The sequence below is a fragment of the Geotrypetes seraphini genome, chromosome 9, assembly GCF_902459505.1.
Source record: "Geotrypetes seraphini chromosome 9, aGeoSer1.1, whole genome shotgun sequence".
Classification (NCBI taxonomy): domain Eukaryota; kingdom Metazoa; phylum Chordata; class Amphibia; order Gymnophiona; family Dermophiidae; genus Geotrypetes; species Geotrypetes seraphini.
In genome coordinates, this window is record NC_047092.1 from 30208316 (window position 1) to 30226552 (window position 18237).

At 44.5% G+C, this 18237-nt stretch overlaps 1 protein-coding gene across 4 annotated transcripts in view; it reads left to right on the plus strand.

The window, feature by feature from the left end:
• Positions 1–5602: 5602 nt before the first annotated feature.
• Positions 5603–18237, plus strand: part of AASS (aminoadipate-semialdehyde synthase) — a 112701-nt gene continuing 100066 nt past the window's right edge. The window contains exons 1-3 of one of the 4 annotated variants that reach the window (XM_033959459.1): positions 5603–6106; positions 8320–8510; positions 14740–14957. In XM_033959459.1, coding sequence (XP_033815350.1) covers positions 14748–14957 — 210 coding nt within the window. In that variant the 5' untranslated portion in view covers positions 5603–6106; positions 8320–8510; positions 14740–14747. The other 3 variants (XM_033959458.1, XM_033959461.1, XM_033959460.1) reach the window with 3 other exon arrangements.

Sequence of the window (18237 nt, forward strand, 5' to 3'; positions counted from 1 at the left end):
TGCCAGACACAGAATGTGAGATTTCTCTTTGTCCAGGACAGTCTTTTGGCTTTGGGTTAATATCTGTTTATTTTAACAGAAAATGCAACAAATAAAAATCTGGATTCCAGTCTTCAAATGCCTAAAAATATGTCTGTTTACACAGAAAGACATATATAGTCCTTCCTTACCCATGATTAGGTATCATTTCTCTTTCTTTGAAACAAATGTCCTTATCAGTCAAACAACCATGACCTGCATTGAACAAACTTTTGCAATCAAAATGCCATTAGCTTATCAGGTCATAGAGACCAAGTTTACAGGAGGGAAACTTTATGATCAATCAAAACTTACTTTCCAAAGCAGTGCGGTATTTGAAGTACCCAATTCTAATCACTGAAAATCAGTGCAGCCACTATGAGGCTGTCAGAAATCCAGGACTGGAATAAAAACTCCCTTCCTGGTATTAGGTAACTTGGCAACTCTGTTAGCTCATTCTGGCCGAGTGCCTTTGTGGAATGAGATTACTGAGACCTCATATGCTGTATTCTGGCCTGACAAACTGTCATATGAACCTGAAGTATGCTGTGCATTATATGGGATTTCCAGAACTGGTCCTGGGTGTGTGATTTCACAGTGGGTGAATCTGCCTGTGGGTGACTCAGTCCCTAAGAATACTTTGCTGGGTTGACACCAGCAGTTGACAGTGTGCTCCATTTGGCTGACTTGTATCCCCTCCATAGTTATTACAGTATAATCTCTTTTTAACGGAATTCAAGGGACCTGGAAAAACAGTCCGTTATATCCAGAGTTGCATTTTTTAAAACTTTATTTAGGTAAACTGAAACAATGTACAATCAATGAACAACAGTCACTCCACAAGCATATCAGCAACAATAATAACAAAACTCAGCACGAAATGATTGCAAAACCAGAACACTAAAAGATGTTCTAAAGCATTTTGTCGTACTGTACTGGAAAGAAAAATACTGTCATTTTCTTCTGGGCTGCATTTTGATACTATATCACCGGCTTGCCATGCACCTTGTAGACGGAGCCTGCATGTCTGTTCTAGCCGAACAAAACTACAGCTAAAAGCGGCTCTGGGGACCAAATTGTTTGTCCGTTATATCCGAAAGTCCATTATATGCGAGTCCGCCATATGCGATGATTTTCTGCATGTTTATAAAGGCGCACGGCCGGGACTAGTGGACCTCAACCACTATAGATGAGGTTCCGTTATAACGAAATACTGTACTGTACTTCCTCTTGGGATCTATACAGTACCGTATTTCCTCATGTATAGGCCGCAGCTTCCTAATAGGGGGCGGCCTATATAAAGACATCGTAGATCAGCTGCCCTATTGCTGAGACCAGTGGCGTACCAAGGGGGGGGCGGTGCGCCCCGGGTGCCAGCCCTAAGGGGGTGCTCCCGGCCTTGCCGTTCAGTCCCCCCCACCCCCGAAGGACCGCTCGCCCCACTGACCTTCCTGCACCACCTGTGAAGCAGCCCGCAGCAGGATCGCGAAGTCAGCGTCAGCGATCCCTGCGCTGCGATCCCGCCCCTCCTCTAATGTCAGAGGAGGGGCGGGACCGTGGCGCAGGAAGCAGCGCAGGGATCGCTGACGCTGACTTCGCGATCCTGCTGCGGCTGCTTCATAGGTGGTGCGGGGAGGCCAGGGGGGCGAGCGGTCCTTCGGGGTGGGTCGGGGCATCAGGCCTTCAGGGTGGGGCGGGCGGGCAGGCAGGCAGGCTTTCAAGGGGGAGGGGGTAACAGGCAGGCAGGCAGGCCTTCAAGGGGGGACAGGCCTTCGGGGGGGGTGCAGACCTTCAAGGGGTGCAGGCCTTCAAGGGGGGGCAGGCAGGCCTTCAGGGGGGGTGCAGGCCTTCGGGGGGGTGTAGGCCTTTGGGGGGTGCAGACCTTCAAGGGGGTGCAGGCCTTCAAGGGGGGGGGACAGGCCTTCAAAGGGGGAAAGGCAGGCAGGCCTTCAAGGGGGGGGACAGGCCTACAAGGGGGTGGGACAGGCCTTCAAGGGGGGGACAGGCCTTCGGGGGGGGGTGCAGACCTTCAAGGGGGGGTGCAGGCCTTCAAGGGGGGGTGCAGGCCTTCAAGGGGGAGACAGGCCTTCAAGGGGGGGAAAGGCAGGCAGGCCTTCAAGGGGGGACAGGCCTACAAGGGGGGGACAAGGCCTACAAGGAGGTGGGTCAGGCCTTCAAGGAGGGGACAGGCCTTCGGGGGGGGGGGTGCAGACCTTCAAGGGAGTGCAGGCCTTCGGGGGGGGGGGTGCAGGCCTTCAAGGGGGGACAGGCCTTCAAGGGGGGGAAAGGCAGGCAGGCAGGCCTTCAAGGGGAGACAGGCCTACAAGGGGGGGGAGAAGCAACAAAGGGGGTGGGACAGGCCTTCAAGTGTGGGACAGGCCTTCGGGGGGGTGCAGGCCTTCGGGGGGTGCAGACCTTCAAGGGGGGGGACAGGCAGGCAGGCCTTCAAGGGGGGGGACAGGCCTTCAAGGGGGGTGCAGGCCTTCAAGGGGGGACAGGCAGACCTTTAAGGGGGGACAGGCCTTTGGGGGGGACCATGATTTAGAAGTACATGGAGGGAAGGGGGTGTTCAAAGAGACGTGCATATGCCAAACTTTGGGGGGGGGAAGAAATAATGGGTCTGAAAATAGAGGAGAGGGAGAGAGATGATGGACCATGGGATTTAGGGAGGGAAGGAACAGAAAGGGAGAGAAATTGGACACAAGGGATGGTGTGGAGGAGGGATAGAGATACTGGATAGGAGGGTAATTAGGAAAAGAAAGGGAGAGATGGTGGACTCTGGGATGGTGGGGAAGGAGGGAGAGATGCCGGATGAAAGGGTATTTAAGAAAAGGTGGATCTGTGGAGGGAGATGAAAAAAAGGAAAGATACCAGACTTCCTGGGAAGGGAAGGGAAATGGAAAGGGAGGACAGAGTTGGCAGATGAATGGTTAGCATGCAGAAAGAAGGAGACCCTGGCAAGCAAGTTATCAGAAGAAAACCAGAGCCTTGGACCAACAAGATTTGAAATATAACCAGACAACAAAAGGTAGAAAAATTAATTTTATTTTCTGTTTTGTGATTATAATATGTCAGATTTGAAATGTGTATCCTGCCAGAGCTGGTGTTGGACTGCAAACGTGAGCTAGGATTTAACAGAGAGAGGAAAAGTCCTTTTTGTTTCTTTATTTTATTTACACCACAGCGCCAGTGTGGTTAGGAGAAGCCAAAGGGGGTGAAAAAGCTATAAAACCCACCAGGAGTTTTGAAAAAAATCACCCAACTGGGCAGGAAAATCGAATTGAAAAACCAATTCAATAGGGCTGAATCGAATCAAAAATTTTTTTCCTGTATCTGGCAGCATTAGTTTGCGCTACTGTCTTAGACTTTAGGACCTGGGATTGGGGAGAGATGGCATCCTCAGTACTTTATAATGCAAGTGAAACGAGGATTTGGTCAGACTTTTGAAGGGTCTGCAGAAAAAAAATATTGTATAGGCCGGGGACATGAGACAGCAGGAAATGGGAACTTTTCTTCCTTCTATTTTTGTGAATGGAAAGGCTGAGGATGTCAGAGAGTTCAGTTAAAATATGTGCTTTATAAGAAAATATAATAATGTGTTTTATAAAGTTTATAGCATAGCTGGCCTACCCAGTGAGGTGTTCCTAGTGGTGATGGTGGCAGCGTGTCAATGTGTTGAGAGGAAGAGGTGGTCTGGGAAATTCTGCTGAGCAAACTCCGGGCCCATTTCCACCCCCCAGTTAGTCCACTCCACTCAACTGGTTCACACACTGAGTGGGTCTTTGGATGTTGTTTTGGGATCTCTTCCAGTGGTTTATCTCCTTCTGGTCCAAGGAAGGAAACTTTGTTATCCTTAGCATTGACCTACAGAATATGTTTGTAACAGCGCTGCTTGTGTGGCATTAGGCTATGTAGTGATCGAAAGAAAAAAACAGACCTTTGCACATTTTTGCACTATATGGTGGGTGTATGAGGAGATTCACATTTCCTGCACAGCTAAGTCCATGTGAAGTTACCTTGTGCTGTATTTGACATCTAGCAAGGTCTCTGTTTGAAAGGAAAGATCTAAACTTAAAAATGAAGTGGCCAGAAGTTATGGTAAAAGCAGATAGTGTAGTTGGTTTTAAGAAAGATTTGGACAAATTCCTGGAGGAAAAGTCCATAATCTTTTATTAAGACATGGGGGAAGTGTCTGCTTGCCCTGGATCGGTAGTATGGAATGTTGCTACTCTTTGGGTTTTTACCAGGTATTAGTGTCCTGGATTGGCTACCATGAGAATGGGCTACTGGGCATGATGGACCATTGGTCTGACCCAGTTAGGCTATTCTTATGTTATGTTCTCATCTGTAGGGGCCTTTGTTTTCACTTCTTATTTTAATGTATTTTTTTTCTGGGAACTTATCAGTGTTTTTTATAATGGGAACAAAAATGGAAGAGAATTAATGTGTGTGGGATGAGGGGGTAACTAATTTCTTCAGCTAAATAATTCAATCCACTTCAAACAGACATAGGAGAACTCACGCACCATTCACACCCCCCCAACCAAAAACGTCAAAAGAAAAAAACTGTTCAACAACCTCCTAGCCATTCGAGCTGCAACACTCGACCCCCAACTCTACAACCAAATGACATCGACCACAGACTGCAAAACCTTCAAAAAGAAATAAAAACCCTTCTATTCAAAAAACACTTAAAACCGAACTAACACAATCAGAACTGTCCCAAGCATCACCTGCAACTACTCCATATGTACTTCTGATGTCATGACACTTCAGACATAATTTATGTTATGTTATGTTTGGAATATAAGAAAATTTTCACTGCCTGTTTCTATTCTGACCATTTATTCTGTTTTTATCAAGCCGCGCTAGCGGGGTTAACGCGCGTGACGTTTCATCACACGCTAAAAACTACCGTCTGCTCAAGGGAGGCGGTAGCAGCTAGCACGGCCAGAAGTTTTAACGCGCGCTATTAAGTGCGTTGAGCCGCCAGCGCGGCTTGATAAAAGGAGCCCTAAAAGTTTTGCTACTTTTAGATTCAGGGTAGGGAGGGCAAAAGCATTAGGATCCGTCAGAGCCATAACCTATGCTGAGACTAAAAGTGTCACAGACCTCAGATTTTTAAGGACGTGCGGTTTTAGATCCGTGTTTTACCCCTTCCCTGATTTGCTTGCTATTAGGGCTGACCATTAAGGAAGCTCTTGTTTTGCCTCGTTTCCGCGGTGCTCGCCTGCAACGTCCAGGAGGAGAGGGAAATTTGAAAAGGGGGAGATACCAGATTGCAGGGGTGGGGGTGCCAATGCAAAGGTTGGCTCAGAGGCCACAGTCCTTTGAGCCGGCCCTGCCCCCCTTCAACGCTGCTTCTCTTCTGGAGGGGGCAACCGGAGACGTTAGCTAGTCCCCTAAGGCCTGCATCGGGCCACGAGCTTTCCCTTCGCCGCATTCAGCGGGAAATGACGTCAGCTGCCCCCCTCCAAGACGAGCGAGGCGCCGCGTTTAAAAGGTAGACGGGGTGGGGCGGTTAGAGAGTGGGAGGAGCTGCCGGACCATGGGGGAGGGGTGCTCGAGTGAGGGAGAGCTGCCGGGCTGAGCGATCGCAACGGCAGGGGTGGGGCTGGCAGATCGTATGAGAGGCAGCTGAGAGAAAGAGGGGGGGGGATGGCTCGGCCCGGGATGGAGTTGAGTCGAGCGGTAGAAGAGGGATTAAGAGGAGTTGGGAGACAGCCGCTGCGGGGGAGGCGGACCTTCGGCGCCCTGAGCCGGTGCTCCCCCCCCCCCGGTCTGTGACTTGAGCCGGCCCTACCCATGTCCACTGTGGAGGGTCGCGCGATTGCCTAAGTGATGGATGGGCGGAGCCAGCGAGCGTGCCGAGATCCCAGCCAGCCGAGCCCTAACCTTGCGATGGAGCGGGAGGGAAGGTGTTGCCTAGAGGAGGCCCCTGATTGGCTGCGGCTGGGAGCCCCGCCTGACTGTTCGGAGCCCTGCGCGCGCGGCGCCTCCCGGCTTTCTTGTCCTTGTCCTCGCGGCGAGAAGGGGCCGCTTCCCGGTTAAGGTTTCGGCGCTGCCGGCTTTGCCTTTGCCGCAAAAGGTTGGTTGGGTTCGGGAGTGTCTGGGTTGTCGCCGTGAACTCGAAATCGATGCCGGGTAAAGGCTCCGGGGCCTAAACGTAGCTCCGGCTTTACGCTGGGTATCATCGGAGTATCCAAAAATCTGTAAGGTTTGTCAAGGCAGCCGCCTTAGGGCGTGGCCACCGATCCGTCTAAGAGACAGCACCTCCCCAGTCCTTATCAGATTCAGAGGCGGCAGAACATCTTTTTGCTTGGGAGGACTAAAAAAATTAAGTAGAAACCGGGTGACATTAGATAGACTCTATGGACAGGTAGGGAAAATGCTTGAGTACCTGATTTGTAACCCGTTCTGAGCACCTTTGGGTGGATGGGCTAAAAAAAAAAAAATCATCAAATTAATAAATAAACCCGGGCAGGCAGAGGCATGTTGGGACCTGTTTCTGGGTCTGATTTTGGGTCTGGATGGGGCCGAGTAAGCGTAGTCTCTCTCTTCTTTGCCCCCCCAAACCCCTATCTCCCGGGTTGCTGATTTAGGGGCATGGCCCAGTGGCTAGAACCAATTTAGGGACTGGTTTAGGATGCTGAAAGTTTGTGTCACTGGCTCAGCTATTCTCAGTAATGCAGCATCTTTTAAAAAGGTGAAAATGGTCCCCAAGTGGTTTTGATGCCCTAGGGGGCAGATGCTGAATCTGTGAGCTGGCTCAGCACATGCTTTCTACTTGTGAAATTAGTGAGCAAAAAATACTATATGTGCTGTAAGCAATGAACTGTGGGGTAAAGTTTGATAAACTCCCAAATTACAGTTACATTAAAATCACAGCAGTGATCCACAAAATGTCCCTGTTTCTGGCAGTGCGTGAGTGGTGATTGGCTCACACACTATCAGGAATAGGGTCTTTAAAAGAAAGAAAAGCTTCTAGAAAAATCCCTGGTAGTCTAGTAGCCCTCTTATTCCACTCCTCTGGGGGCCATTTTCTGCATGGGTTCCCAAGAGCCCTGGAAGTTCAGTAGCATCTCCCTCCCTGATTGGATCCTTGCCCCCGTAACTAAAATAAAAATCCATGATAGTCTAGTGTCCTCTTCCTCATCTGACCCAACCCCACTACTTCCACTTAAAAAAATAAATTCTTTGCTATCTAGTGGGCCCTCTCCATCCCCCAATCCCCATTCAACTGCCTTAAATAAATTACATTTCTGGGGTCTAGGCTTTTTTCCCATCTCACCATGGCCCCTCTGCAACCCCTTCCCCCAGGCAGTAACAGAGGCAGGAGTGATGTCCACTTACTCCTGCCTCTGGCTTTCATCTTAATAAATGTCAGTGCCTAGCCCGCGTGGAGTATTATGAGATATACTGGGCAGGGTTGGTCTGGCAAATATAGAAATTTTTTCGTTGTTTGGTAGTTTCTCAGACTACCAAGTAAGGAGAAAATGACATTATATTTTAGGATGCACTAGGTGGGGATCAAATGCTACAATTTTCAAAGATGGCAAGAGCAAGTGGGCATTGGTTCTGTTTCAAAGGTATGGGGGGGGGTCTAGGGGTGCTACTAGACTAGGAAATTTTAGTTTGGGGGAAGGTGACAGAAGGGTGCAAATAGGTACCAGATATATTTTTAATTAGAGGGAAGGGGGGGGGTGTCAGGTCAAGGTGGGTGTGGAGAGGGTGCTGTTAGACAACGTTTAGTTGATGGAACGGGAGAGCATGTTGGGTTGTGGGAGGTGCTGCTGGACACGAGGGAATACATTTTAATATCGAAGGCAGGTGGGTTGGGAGGGCAAGAGAGACTGGGGGGGGAGAGAGACTCTTTGCTACTTCAGACATGGTGGTAGGTTTCTCGCATTGTGTCCATGCAGAAATCATCAGCCCAGAACTCTGCTTTGCTGTGGGGGTTGCTAATAGGCTGTACAACATGCCTTTTAATATGGTGTGTGCTGATTCTACCACAGGAGTTAATCTTCAGTGCAGAAACCCTTTTGTATATACCATGTGTCCGTTAATGAGCACATAAACTGCTTGTTAACTGCGCTGCAGCTCATGGCAGTTTTCTGTATCATCCCATAGGTGAACTGCAGCTGTTCTCCTTCACCTCCGGTTTCACCCCTGGGATGGCTTAATGCCCTACTCCATAGTCCTGCATCTCTCCTTCCCATGTGCCAGATGCTAACATCTTCTCTTCCTTTCCCTATACTGCTCCCTTTCCATTGGCAAGCATTTCCCTCTTTTGTTTTGCAGCCTGTACTGTGCCTATTGATACCCTACCTCTGCCTGGGTTAAGAATGCAAAACCTCAGTATGGTGTTGAGCTTCCAGTAGCCAATCGAGGTCACAAGTACCTGGCAAGATCCTAAAAGAAATGAAACAGATTTTATGCTGCTTTATCCTAGAAATAAATAGTGGATTTTCACCAAATCCTTCTTAATAATGGTATATGGAATTTTTTATTTTAGGAAATTATCCAGACCTTTTTAAACCCTGCTAAGCTAACTGTTTTAACCACATTCTCTGGCAACAAGTTACAGAGTTGAATTGCACGTTGAGTAAAAGAGATTAGAGAAAATATTTCTTCAGATTTTGCTATTCAGTAGCTTCATTGCTTTGCCTTAGTCCTTCTAGTTTTAGAATGAGTAAACAAGTGATTCACATCTACCCCGTTCTTCTTCACTCAGTATTTTATAGACTTCTATCATATCTTGCCTTAGCCATCTGTGTAATTTCTTTGCCGCTGTTGCACTCCAAGAAGAGGGTTTCAGTGTATAATCGACAATTATACCTAGTCTTTTTTTCCTGGGTAGTGACTCCTAATGTGGAACCTTGTTTCATATAGCTATAGTTTGGGTTCCTCTTTCCTATATGCATTACTTTGCCCTTACATTAAATATGATCTGCCATCCGGATGCCCGGTCTCTAAATCTCATAAGGTCCTCTTGCAATTTTTTTTTTTTTTTTTACAATCCTCTTGTGATTTAACAACTTTGAATAACTTTGTGTCATCAGGAAATTTAGGGCCCCCTTTTATCAAGCTGCATTAGCGGTTTTTAGCGTGGGCCGGCGAGGTAGATGCTTTGACGCTTATAGGAATTCTGTGAATGTTGGAGCATTTACCACGCCAGCCAGTGTAGTTTGAAAAAAAAGGTGGGTTTAATTACCTCACCTGTTATTCCCATTTCTAAATCATAGCAGCAGAGTAACCAAGTGCTGTTTCATTCTCAGGAGACTTGTGAAATCCTATTTATTTTATCTCTTATCTGTTAAGAAATTAGGCTATATTTAAAATGTTGATTTAGGCAGTAGATTTATTTGGTGATGTTGTAATTATTGAGATTCTAACCCAATTTTGTTTGTTTTTTGGTATCCACCTTGAGCCATATCTTGGTTAAGCAGAAAAAGTGTCTAGACTAGATTTAGAAATACTGTATATTAAAAAGCACAGATAGGAACCCCATTATTTATTCTATTTCACTGAGCCAACTCATAATGATTTAATCTGAGTTTTCTGAAAAAAACAAATGTTTTTAAGACCCTGCATAAATTTTGTAGAGGTTTTGTGTTGAAAAGAATCTGGTAATGAGTTTGGGGCAGTTATGCTAAAAATTGTCTCTCTAAACTAGGGATTCTCAACCCAATCCTCAGGATAGCCACAATGAATATGCGTGAGATACATTTCTATGCATTACTTTTCTTGTTTGCAAATCTGTCACATGCATATTCATAGTGGCTATACTGAAAACCTGACTGGCTAGGTATGTCCTGAGGACTGGATTGAGAACCCCTGGTCTAAATGGATCTAAATTAATAATTTGAAAAGAGTATTACAAGTAAAGACCTTTGAGAAGATGTTATGATCCTAGATGGAGTATAATGACTCACTGATTTAAACAGAATAAGTGATTGACCTGCTTGATAGCTTTATTAACATTTAAAATTAATCTTATAAACAAGCCTTGATGATGCAAGTAACTGGTGCTTGGCTTTCAGAAGCGGTGTCACATGTTCAAATGCACACAAACCAGTTAAACATCTGCCCCCTCCTTTACTAATGCGTAGCGCGGGTTTTAGTTCTGGCTGCGGCGGTAACTGCTCCGACGCGCATAGAATTCCTATGAGCGTCGGAGCACTTACCTCCGCTGCCGGGGCTAAAACCCACGCTATGTGTTGATATATGAGGGTAAATCAAAAAGTAAAGGCAAAAAAAAAATTTAACGGCTTTAATAGAAGTAACTGTGATCAAATGAACATGTCACTTTTCCACTTAGTCCCCATGCAAGACGACAAATTTGTTGAATCGTTCAACTAGGTTCTGCATTCCTGCAGAGAAGAAGTGTTTAGACTGCTCTCGAAACCACATCTTTTTCTTCATCATCAGAGGTGAATCTGCGGCCTCTATGTCTCCTTCAGCGAATTGAAGATGTGATAATTGCTAGGTGACAGATCCTGGCTGTAAGGAGGATGTGGAAGACGTTCAAACCCAAGCTGTCGCATTGTCTCTTCTGTCGCTGCTGCTTTATGAGGACGTACATTGTCATGGTGCAAGACTGCTTTAGACAACATTCCTCTTCTTTTGCTGCAAATTACAGGTTCATTTCACAGCAATGCACAGTAATTTTCACTGTTTGCACGTGTGCTTGGAAGTGTACCAGAATAGGCCCCTTCACGTCCCAAAAAAGGTTAACATGATTTTTGGGAGGAGGGCTGACGTTTGAATTTCTTCTTCACAGGAGAAGATGGATGTCTCCACGCCATGCTTTGTTTTTTGCTCTCTAGGTCATAATGTTGCATCCATGTATCGTCGCCGGTGACAGTTCTCTCCAGAGTACTCAGATCTTCTTCATACCTTCTCAGGAACAATCTCCACACGCTGTTTGTGCAGATCAGTAAGCTGTTTGGGAACCCGTCGTGCACAGACTTTCCTGTATCCCATATCTTCATGCATTATGGCAAATCCAGATGCATAGCTGATATCCAAATTTGCAGCCAATTGAGACACCATTATCCATTTGCCTTCTGTAATCAAAGCATCCGCCCTATCAATGTGCTCTTGTGTGTGCGATGTTGATGGGTGACCAGAACGACCTTTGTCTGTTACTCATTTTGCTTTAAACCATTTTACCCACCCATAAACCTTTCGTTGATTCCTGGTGCTACGTTCATACTGAGTCAATATCCAACGGTGAATTTCAACAGGTTTCACTTCCTCTATCCAAAGAAAGCACACTACTACACGTTGTTCTTCGATGGTGCAATCTTGCAATGGAGCGTCCATGTTTCTGACTTTACAGCTGGCACACGACTAAAAGCTGAGCGCTGCACTGTGTGTGGATGAACTATCCAACAGGCAATGTACGAGTACATATGTTGCATTTCGCTAACTCTGTCCCGGTTAACACATAATTTGACAATTGCCTTTAATTTTTGATTGACCCTCGTGTTTTGAATGACCTATAAGTATTGAAGATCTAAGATCTGTATATCTTGCTGAAGAGCCATCACGATAGTCTAATGCAGTGCTTTCAAAGTCGGTCCTGGAGTACCCCCTTCCAGTCAGGTTTTTCAAAATGGTTGCATTGAATATGCAACCATTCATAAATAGACTTCTAATCCCCTACACACCCTCAAGATTACTCTGATCCCAACATCTACTGGCAGTTCCTTCATTACTAAGTCAAAAATAGTTGGTGATGAGGAAAACACTCTGAAAAAATGCAGGGCTGAGAGGTCAAACTCGATAACAATATGATACTAGAACCAAGACTTCTCAGAGTAAATGTCCAAAATAGAAGTTAGATGAAATTCAAATACAATAAAGTAAATGCATTTATACATACACTCAGATATGTGTAATCCGACCAAGAGCCATGGCTTCTATAGCCGAACCCACCGTCCCATCACTGTGTATGACTATAATGCTGGTGATATTGAGGTGCTTCTTAAATAATAAAAGTATTTTTCAATGGCAATAAAAGGAAAAACAATTCCTACTTAACTTAAAGGAGTGTTGGTAGGTCCCGACATAGACCATGTTTCGAGGGTCTTTTTCAAGGAACCCAGAAGAGGTGTTGGTAGTTTCAAATGCCAAGGAAATAATTGCTCGGTGATGTAGACGAGAAAAGTTATACATAAGTTGAAAAAGTCGCCAGCATTATAGTCATACACAGTGATGGGATGGTGGGTTCGGCTATAGGAGCCACGGCTCTTGGTTGGATTACACATATCTGAGTGTATGTATAAATGCATTTACTTTATTGTATTTGAATTTCATCTAACTTCTATTTTGGATATTTACTCTGAGAAGTCTTGGTTCTAGTATCATACAATTCCTTCATTACGCCACATAAATTATGACACAACCTGATCTTGTATCTTTTCAGTAACTGCTCCCCAACTTTAGAATTGTATCCCAATCCATATAAGAGAAGAACCCCCACTAGACCGCTTTAAATCAAAGTTGAAGACATTCTTATTCAAGTATGCCTTCGATGTATGAACCCTTATCTCTAAAGTTTCTCTCAGACAGGATCCCTCCCTATTGTACTTGCTTTAAGTGTCTCACTGTCCTATCTACTGATGGAGTTCTCTCCCCCAACCACATGTCCCTTGTACAACATCGGTCTAGAACTACGAGTATGTGTATCATCCCTGATTTAATATTTTTGTACCCCGCTTAAAAGTATGATAAGCGAAATAAACAAATTTTAAATAAACATGGAAACTTGGAGGTAGTGCATTCAAATCAATCTCATGCATCTTCATTGTGGATATCCTGAAAACCTGACTGGCAAGGAGGTACTACTCCAGGATCAACTTGGGAAACTGGTCCAATGGTCTCACTACTAAGGAATGGATAAGTGTAGCAGTAGATATTTTGTTATCAGTGGGCATTGAGAATGTAGTATATGAAGAGTAGAGTAACATTTTTATTACGTAGAGTGGAAATATGAGATCTGAAATTTAATTTTAATGAAGCAAACCACTGTGATTATGCATCCTGGTGCAGTCTGTGGAATTGAATCCTTCGGCTTTTACAGTATTTAATTTGTTTGTTACCTTGTAAGCCAATTTGCTATAAGCTGAAGTTTTTGGTTTAAGAGTAGAATTTCTTGAGGACAGTATATACCAGGGATCTCAAAGTCCCTCCTTGAGGGACGCAATCCAGTGGGGTTTTCAGGATTTCCCCAATGAATATGCATGAGATCTATGTACTTGCATTGCTTTCAATGCATATTCATTGGGGAAATCCTGAAAACCCGACTGGATTGCGGCCCTCAAGGAGGGACTTTGAGATCCCTGGTATATACAGTATCTAAAGTTGCCAGTATAAATGGAGTGAGGTCTAGACCAGGGGTGTCAAAGTCCCTCCTCGAGGGCCGTAATCCAGTCGGGTTTTCAGGATTTCCCCAATGAATATGCATTGAAAGCAGTGCATGCACATAGATCTCATGCATATTCATTGGGGAAATCCTGAAAACCCGACTGGATTCCGGCCCTCGAGGACCGACTTTGACACCTGTGGTCTAGACCCTGAATAAGTAAAGCCAAAGGAGTCCTGAAAATGTTAAAGTAACAGTGGTATCAAAAGTGAGCCCTGGGTATAAGTAAAACCCGGATGTCTCGATCCATCCTCTTTTTTTCTGGAGGCATATGGTAACCCTAGCTGGGGAACTCCACATTTCAGGGGAAAATGAGTAGATAGCAGTCCTGGATTAACCACTAAGCAAAATAAGCACATGCTTAGGGCACCAAGGGGCACTCCAGCCATCATGCCCTTAACTCTTTCACTGCCGCCTGCCACACCCACTGTCCAACATGAATTTCAGTGTTTTTCTAATCATTATAAATATATATGATGATTTGTTTCATATAATAATGATATTTCTCAGCACTCTATTGAATCTTAATGTCTTTTCAGATAAGCAATGGAAGGGCCGAGATGCACTGTTGTTGGGCTAGGCCAGGGGTGGGCAACTCCGGTCCTCAAGGGCTGGAATCCAGTTGGGTTTTCAGGATTTCCCCAATGAATATGCATGAGATCTATTTGCGTGCACTGCTTTCAATGCATATTCATTGGGGAAATCCTGAAAACCCAACTGGATTCCAGCCCTCGAGGACCGGAGTTGCCCACCCCTGGGCTAGGCTTAGGGCATCAGTTGGACTTAATCCAGCCCTGGTGGATAGCGAGTCGCCCCACTTGACTGAAAATGTATGGCCATTCAGATAATAGCAAAACCAGTTAAGAACAATGCCTTTTAATCCAGTGGAAGCCGGTCTCTCCTGAAGGAGCTCATGATTAACCATTTTGGCTCCCTTTGCTTTTGAGTGACTGTCTAGTTCACTGATTCTCAACCCTGTCCTGGAGGACCCCCCCCAGGCCAATCAGGTTTTCAGGCTAGCCCTAATGAATATGCATGAGAGAGATTTGCATATAGTGGAAGTGACGGGCATGCAAATCTCCTCCATGCATATTCATTAGGGCTAGCCTGAAAACCCGATTGGCTTGGGGGGTTCTCCAGGACAGGGTTGGGCACCACTGGTCTAGTTGGCTCATGCCTGGTGCTAATTTCATTATGGAATGTGAAGGAGACCAAAACTGATAACTATGCACACAAATCTTCTAGAGATACAGCATGTTATATTGCCTGATTTTCTTTGTTCTCCTTAGGCTTAACCATGCTCCATTTGCTCAGACTTCGAGGTGGGACACTAAGATTCCCTCTTACAAGGCATACTCATTTTAAAGCTGTGCTTGCAGTCAGGAGAGAGGATATCAATGCCTGGGAAAGAAGAGCACCCCTCGCACCAAAACACGTCAAAGAGCTGACGCATCTGGGTTACAAAGTCCTAGTACAACCGTCAAACCGAAGAGCCATCCATGAAAAGGTTATTTATTTTATTGTTAATTTAGTGTGTACTTCTGCATAGTTGAAGGTCAAGATATGTTGTGATTTGTAGTCAAGTGTAATATGAGTGATATAGACTGCTTCCCAGTTATAGTATATGCAAAAAAAACATTACTGTGATAAGAAAAAGAAATGGTAACAGGCTTTGGATTGCACATCCTAGTTTTAGAGGAATTCAGTTTGTGAGCGGTGCTAACCTGGAAATGCATTAAGCAATATGTATTTAGAAATGAAAGATATGTCCTTTGGAACTACTTACTCTCGCTCTGTAGTGGTAAGACTACAGCTAGCGAGGAAGGGACACAGGTCAAACTGCTGCAAGGACAATCATTTTATTGAAATATCAACAAATTTCAAATTAAAAGGACACATATATGCATAAAATGTGACAGGCATTAAAAAAAGTCCTTTGTAATGACCCCAACCCGGACTCAGCAGTGACTTTTGAGTTCTTGCAACGTTTTTTTCAAGATTGCATTTGTTTGAAAATTTGTGCCAGGCACTAGGAATTGTTTAGTACGTACTGCAAGTCATGATTTTGGCTTGATTTTTCTTGCAATTTGGCGGAATTTACTGGGCTACTCTTTACACCCCTGAGAAAGGCTCGTTTGGCCGAAACACAGAACATGTTGGGGTTCATTACAAAGGATTTTTTTATGCATGTCACATTTTATGCATATATGTGTCCTTTTAATTTGAAATTTGTTGATATTTCAGTAAACTGTCCTTGCAGCGGTTTGATCTGTGACCCTTCCCCACTTCTTTCTCTGTCCCCATAGTTTACACATGGGGTTGTGATTTTCCTTTGTATTGTATGAAGACTACAGCTTGCAACACAACCTTTTTCTACTTTGTTACCAGAACAGTCCAGAAATCTTTTCCAGCAGTGTCAAGTGTCTTTTTTTTTACTTTTGGGATATTTCTAATGAATTTGCATGTTTTGCTATAATTGGCACAGTATGAGCAAATAGAGCCCATATTCTTAATGAATATGTGTGAGGGACCACTGAAACATGCTCAGCCCAACCACAAAGAGAATGATGTGGCGTCTTGAAAAGAGTTATTCCACACTTTTCTTGACACTTTCGTTTCATTTCATGTCACTGAAATGAAAAGTGTCAAGAAAAGTGTAGAATAACTTGTAAGTTTCGTGGCTCCACATCATTCTCTTCTCAGTTGGGCTGAGAACCTTTCAGCGGCCCCCTTGTATTCTAAATCCTAGACCAGTTTGTGGTTTTGAGGACAGGAGCTGAACCACCTATAGACCTTTTTCTCATCCTCTAGTCGTCTTTTTGTAGAGGACTCCAGATGGAGCACTGCCCTCTGACCTTACTCTGGCCCTTTTCAAGCTCGCTGCGAGATTGAAAAAGAATAAAATAATAACGGGGTTCGCTCAGAGCTAAACCACCTCCCTCAGGACCACGGAGGTTCAAAAGGAAGGCTGCAGCTCTACTCAAACACTGGTATCACTCTATATAAAAACTCCACCACGCTGTTAATAGTGGAGAAAGAAGCCATGAAATCAAATTCATGAAAATCAAACATGTGAAAAATTCTCAACAGTTCTTATTCTTAGACTCTTGAAACATCCCTGGTGTTGCATTTAAGTTCAAACTCCAATACTGCTGTAAATTCTGTGGATTAACCCTTTCCTATCGTAATAAATTTTACGGTACGCTGGTTCCAATCGTAATTATTTTAACAAAGTTTTGTATTATTCCCCGTTATCATTTACGGCTATTGTAAACATAATGTAAATAAGTCATAAGTCTGTAAATTCAAATATTTTGTGTTCCTGGCTCTTTATTAGTCCACACAGACTGTTTATCCATTGTCTATGTCATTTTTGGAATGTCCCGTCATCCGGGACACACGACAGGAAAAGGTTAAATCTTTACAGAGAAAAGTGATACTGCATTTAAGAACATAAGAATTGCCAGTGGTCCATCGTGCCCAGCAGTCCGCTCCCACGGCGGCCCTTAGGTCAAAGACCAGTGTCCTAACTGAGTCTAGCCTTACCTGCGTACGTTCTGGTTCAGCAGGAACTTATCTAACTTTGTCTTAAATCCCTGGAGGGTGTTTTCCCCTATAACAGCCTCCAGAAGAGCGTTCTAGTTTTCTACCACTCTCTGGGTGAAGAAGAACTTCCTTATCCGGAATCTATCCTCTTTTAACTTTAGAGAGTTCCCTCTCGTTCTCTCCACCTTGGAGAGAGTGACCAACCTGTCTTTATCTACTAAGTCTATTCCCTTCATTATTTTGAATGTTTCGATCATGTCCCCTCTCAGTCTCCTCTTTTCAAGGGAGAAGAGGCCCAGTTTCTCTAATCTCTTTGATATAGAAGTGCTGTGAAATTGTCTCAACGCTGCAGCAGCTGGTGCATTTTTTGTTTTTGTGTTTATTGGCAGACCTTATTGTCACTTAGGGCCCCTTTTACAAAGCTGCGGTAGCAATTGTCCTGTGGGAAATGCATCGAAGCCCCTAGGAATTGAACGGGCCTCGGTGTGTTTGTTGTGGAAAAATCGCTACTGTGGCTTTGCATTCCTGATTCAGTATTCCTTCTCTGCTTTTGGAATTTTTCAAGTTTTTGATTTTCATGAATTTGAAATTGGTGTTTTTTTCGCTACTGTCAACAGCGTGGTGGAGATTGTCTTCTTTTTTTGCTATAGGGTGATACCGGTGGTTGAGTGTAACTGTAGCCTCCCATTTGAATGTCTGTGGTCCTGGGGAAAGTGTTTAACGCTGAGGTACGAAAGTTAAGAAAAGGAATCCCAACAAGTCTTTAGTGAATGTCGAACAACAAGGAGCAAGAAAAGAACTGCAGAGCTGATGTACTTGATGCAGGCACTTTATTCAGTCAATAAAATGTTGCATGATAATAATCCACCTTCGCTCTAGAGCAGGGGTGTCAAACTCGATCACATTAAGGGGCCGAAATCCAAAACACAGGCTAAGTTGTGGGCCAGACCCTGCCCAATCTCCGCCCCAGACCCCGCCCCCATAATAATACTAATTATAACACAATTTTTTCCATTCATTTTTCTTATATACACGCACAATATAATCTTATTAGCACATAACGGTAATGGTTAACCACAAAATTAAACTACACAAAACACACTATATGCTTCTCAAAATTCATTCCTACCAGAACACTGATAACCCTTATGCAAATAGGGGACCAAAAACTAAAAGTACTAATATGTTAAAAAAAAAACACCCTAAGATTCAAGATTCTGCATGCAATACAACCCCCAAAG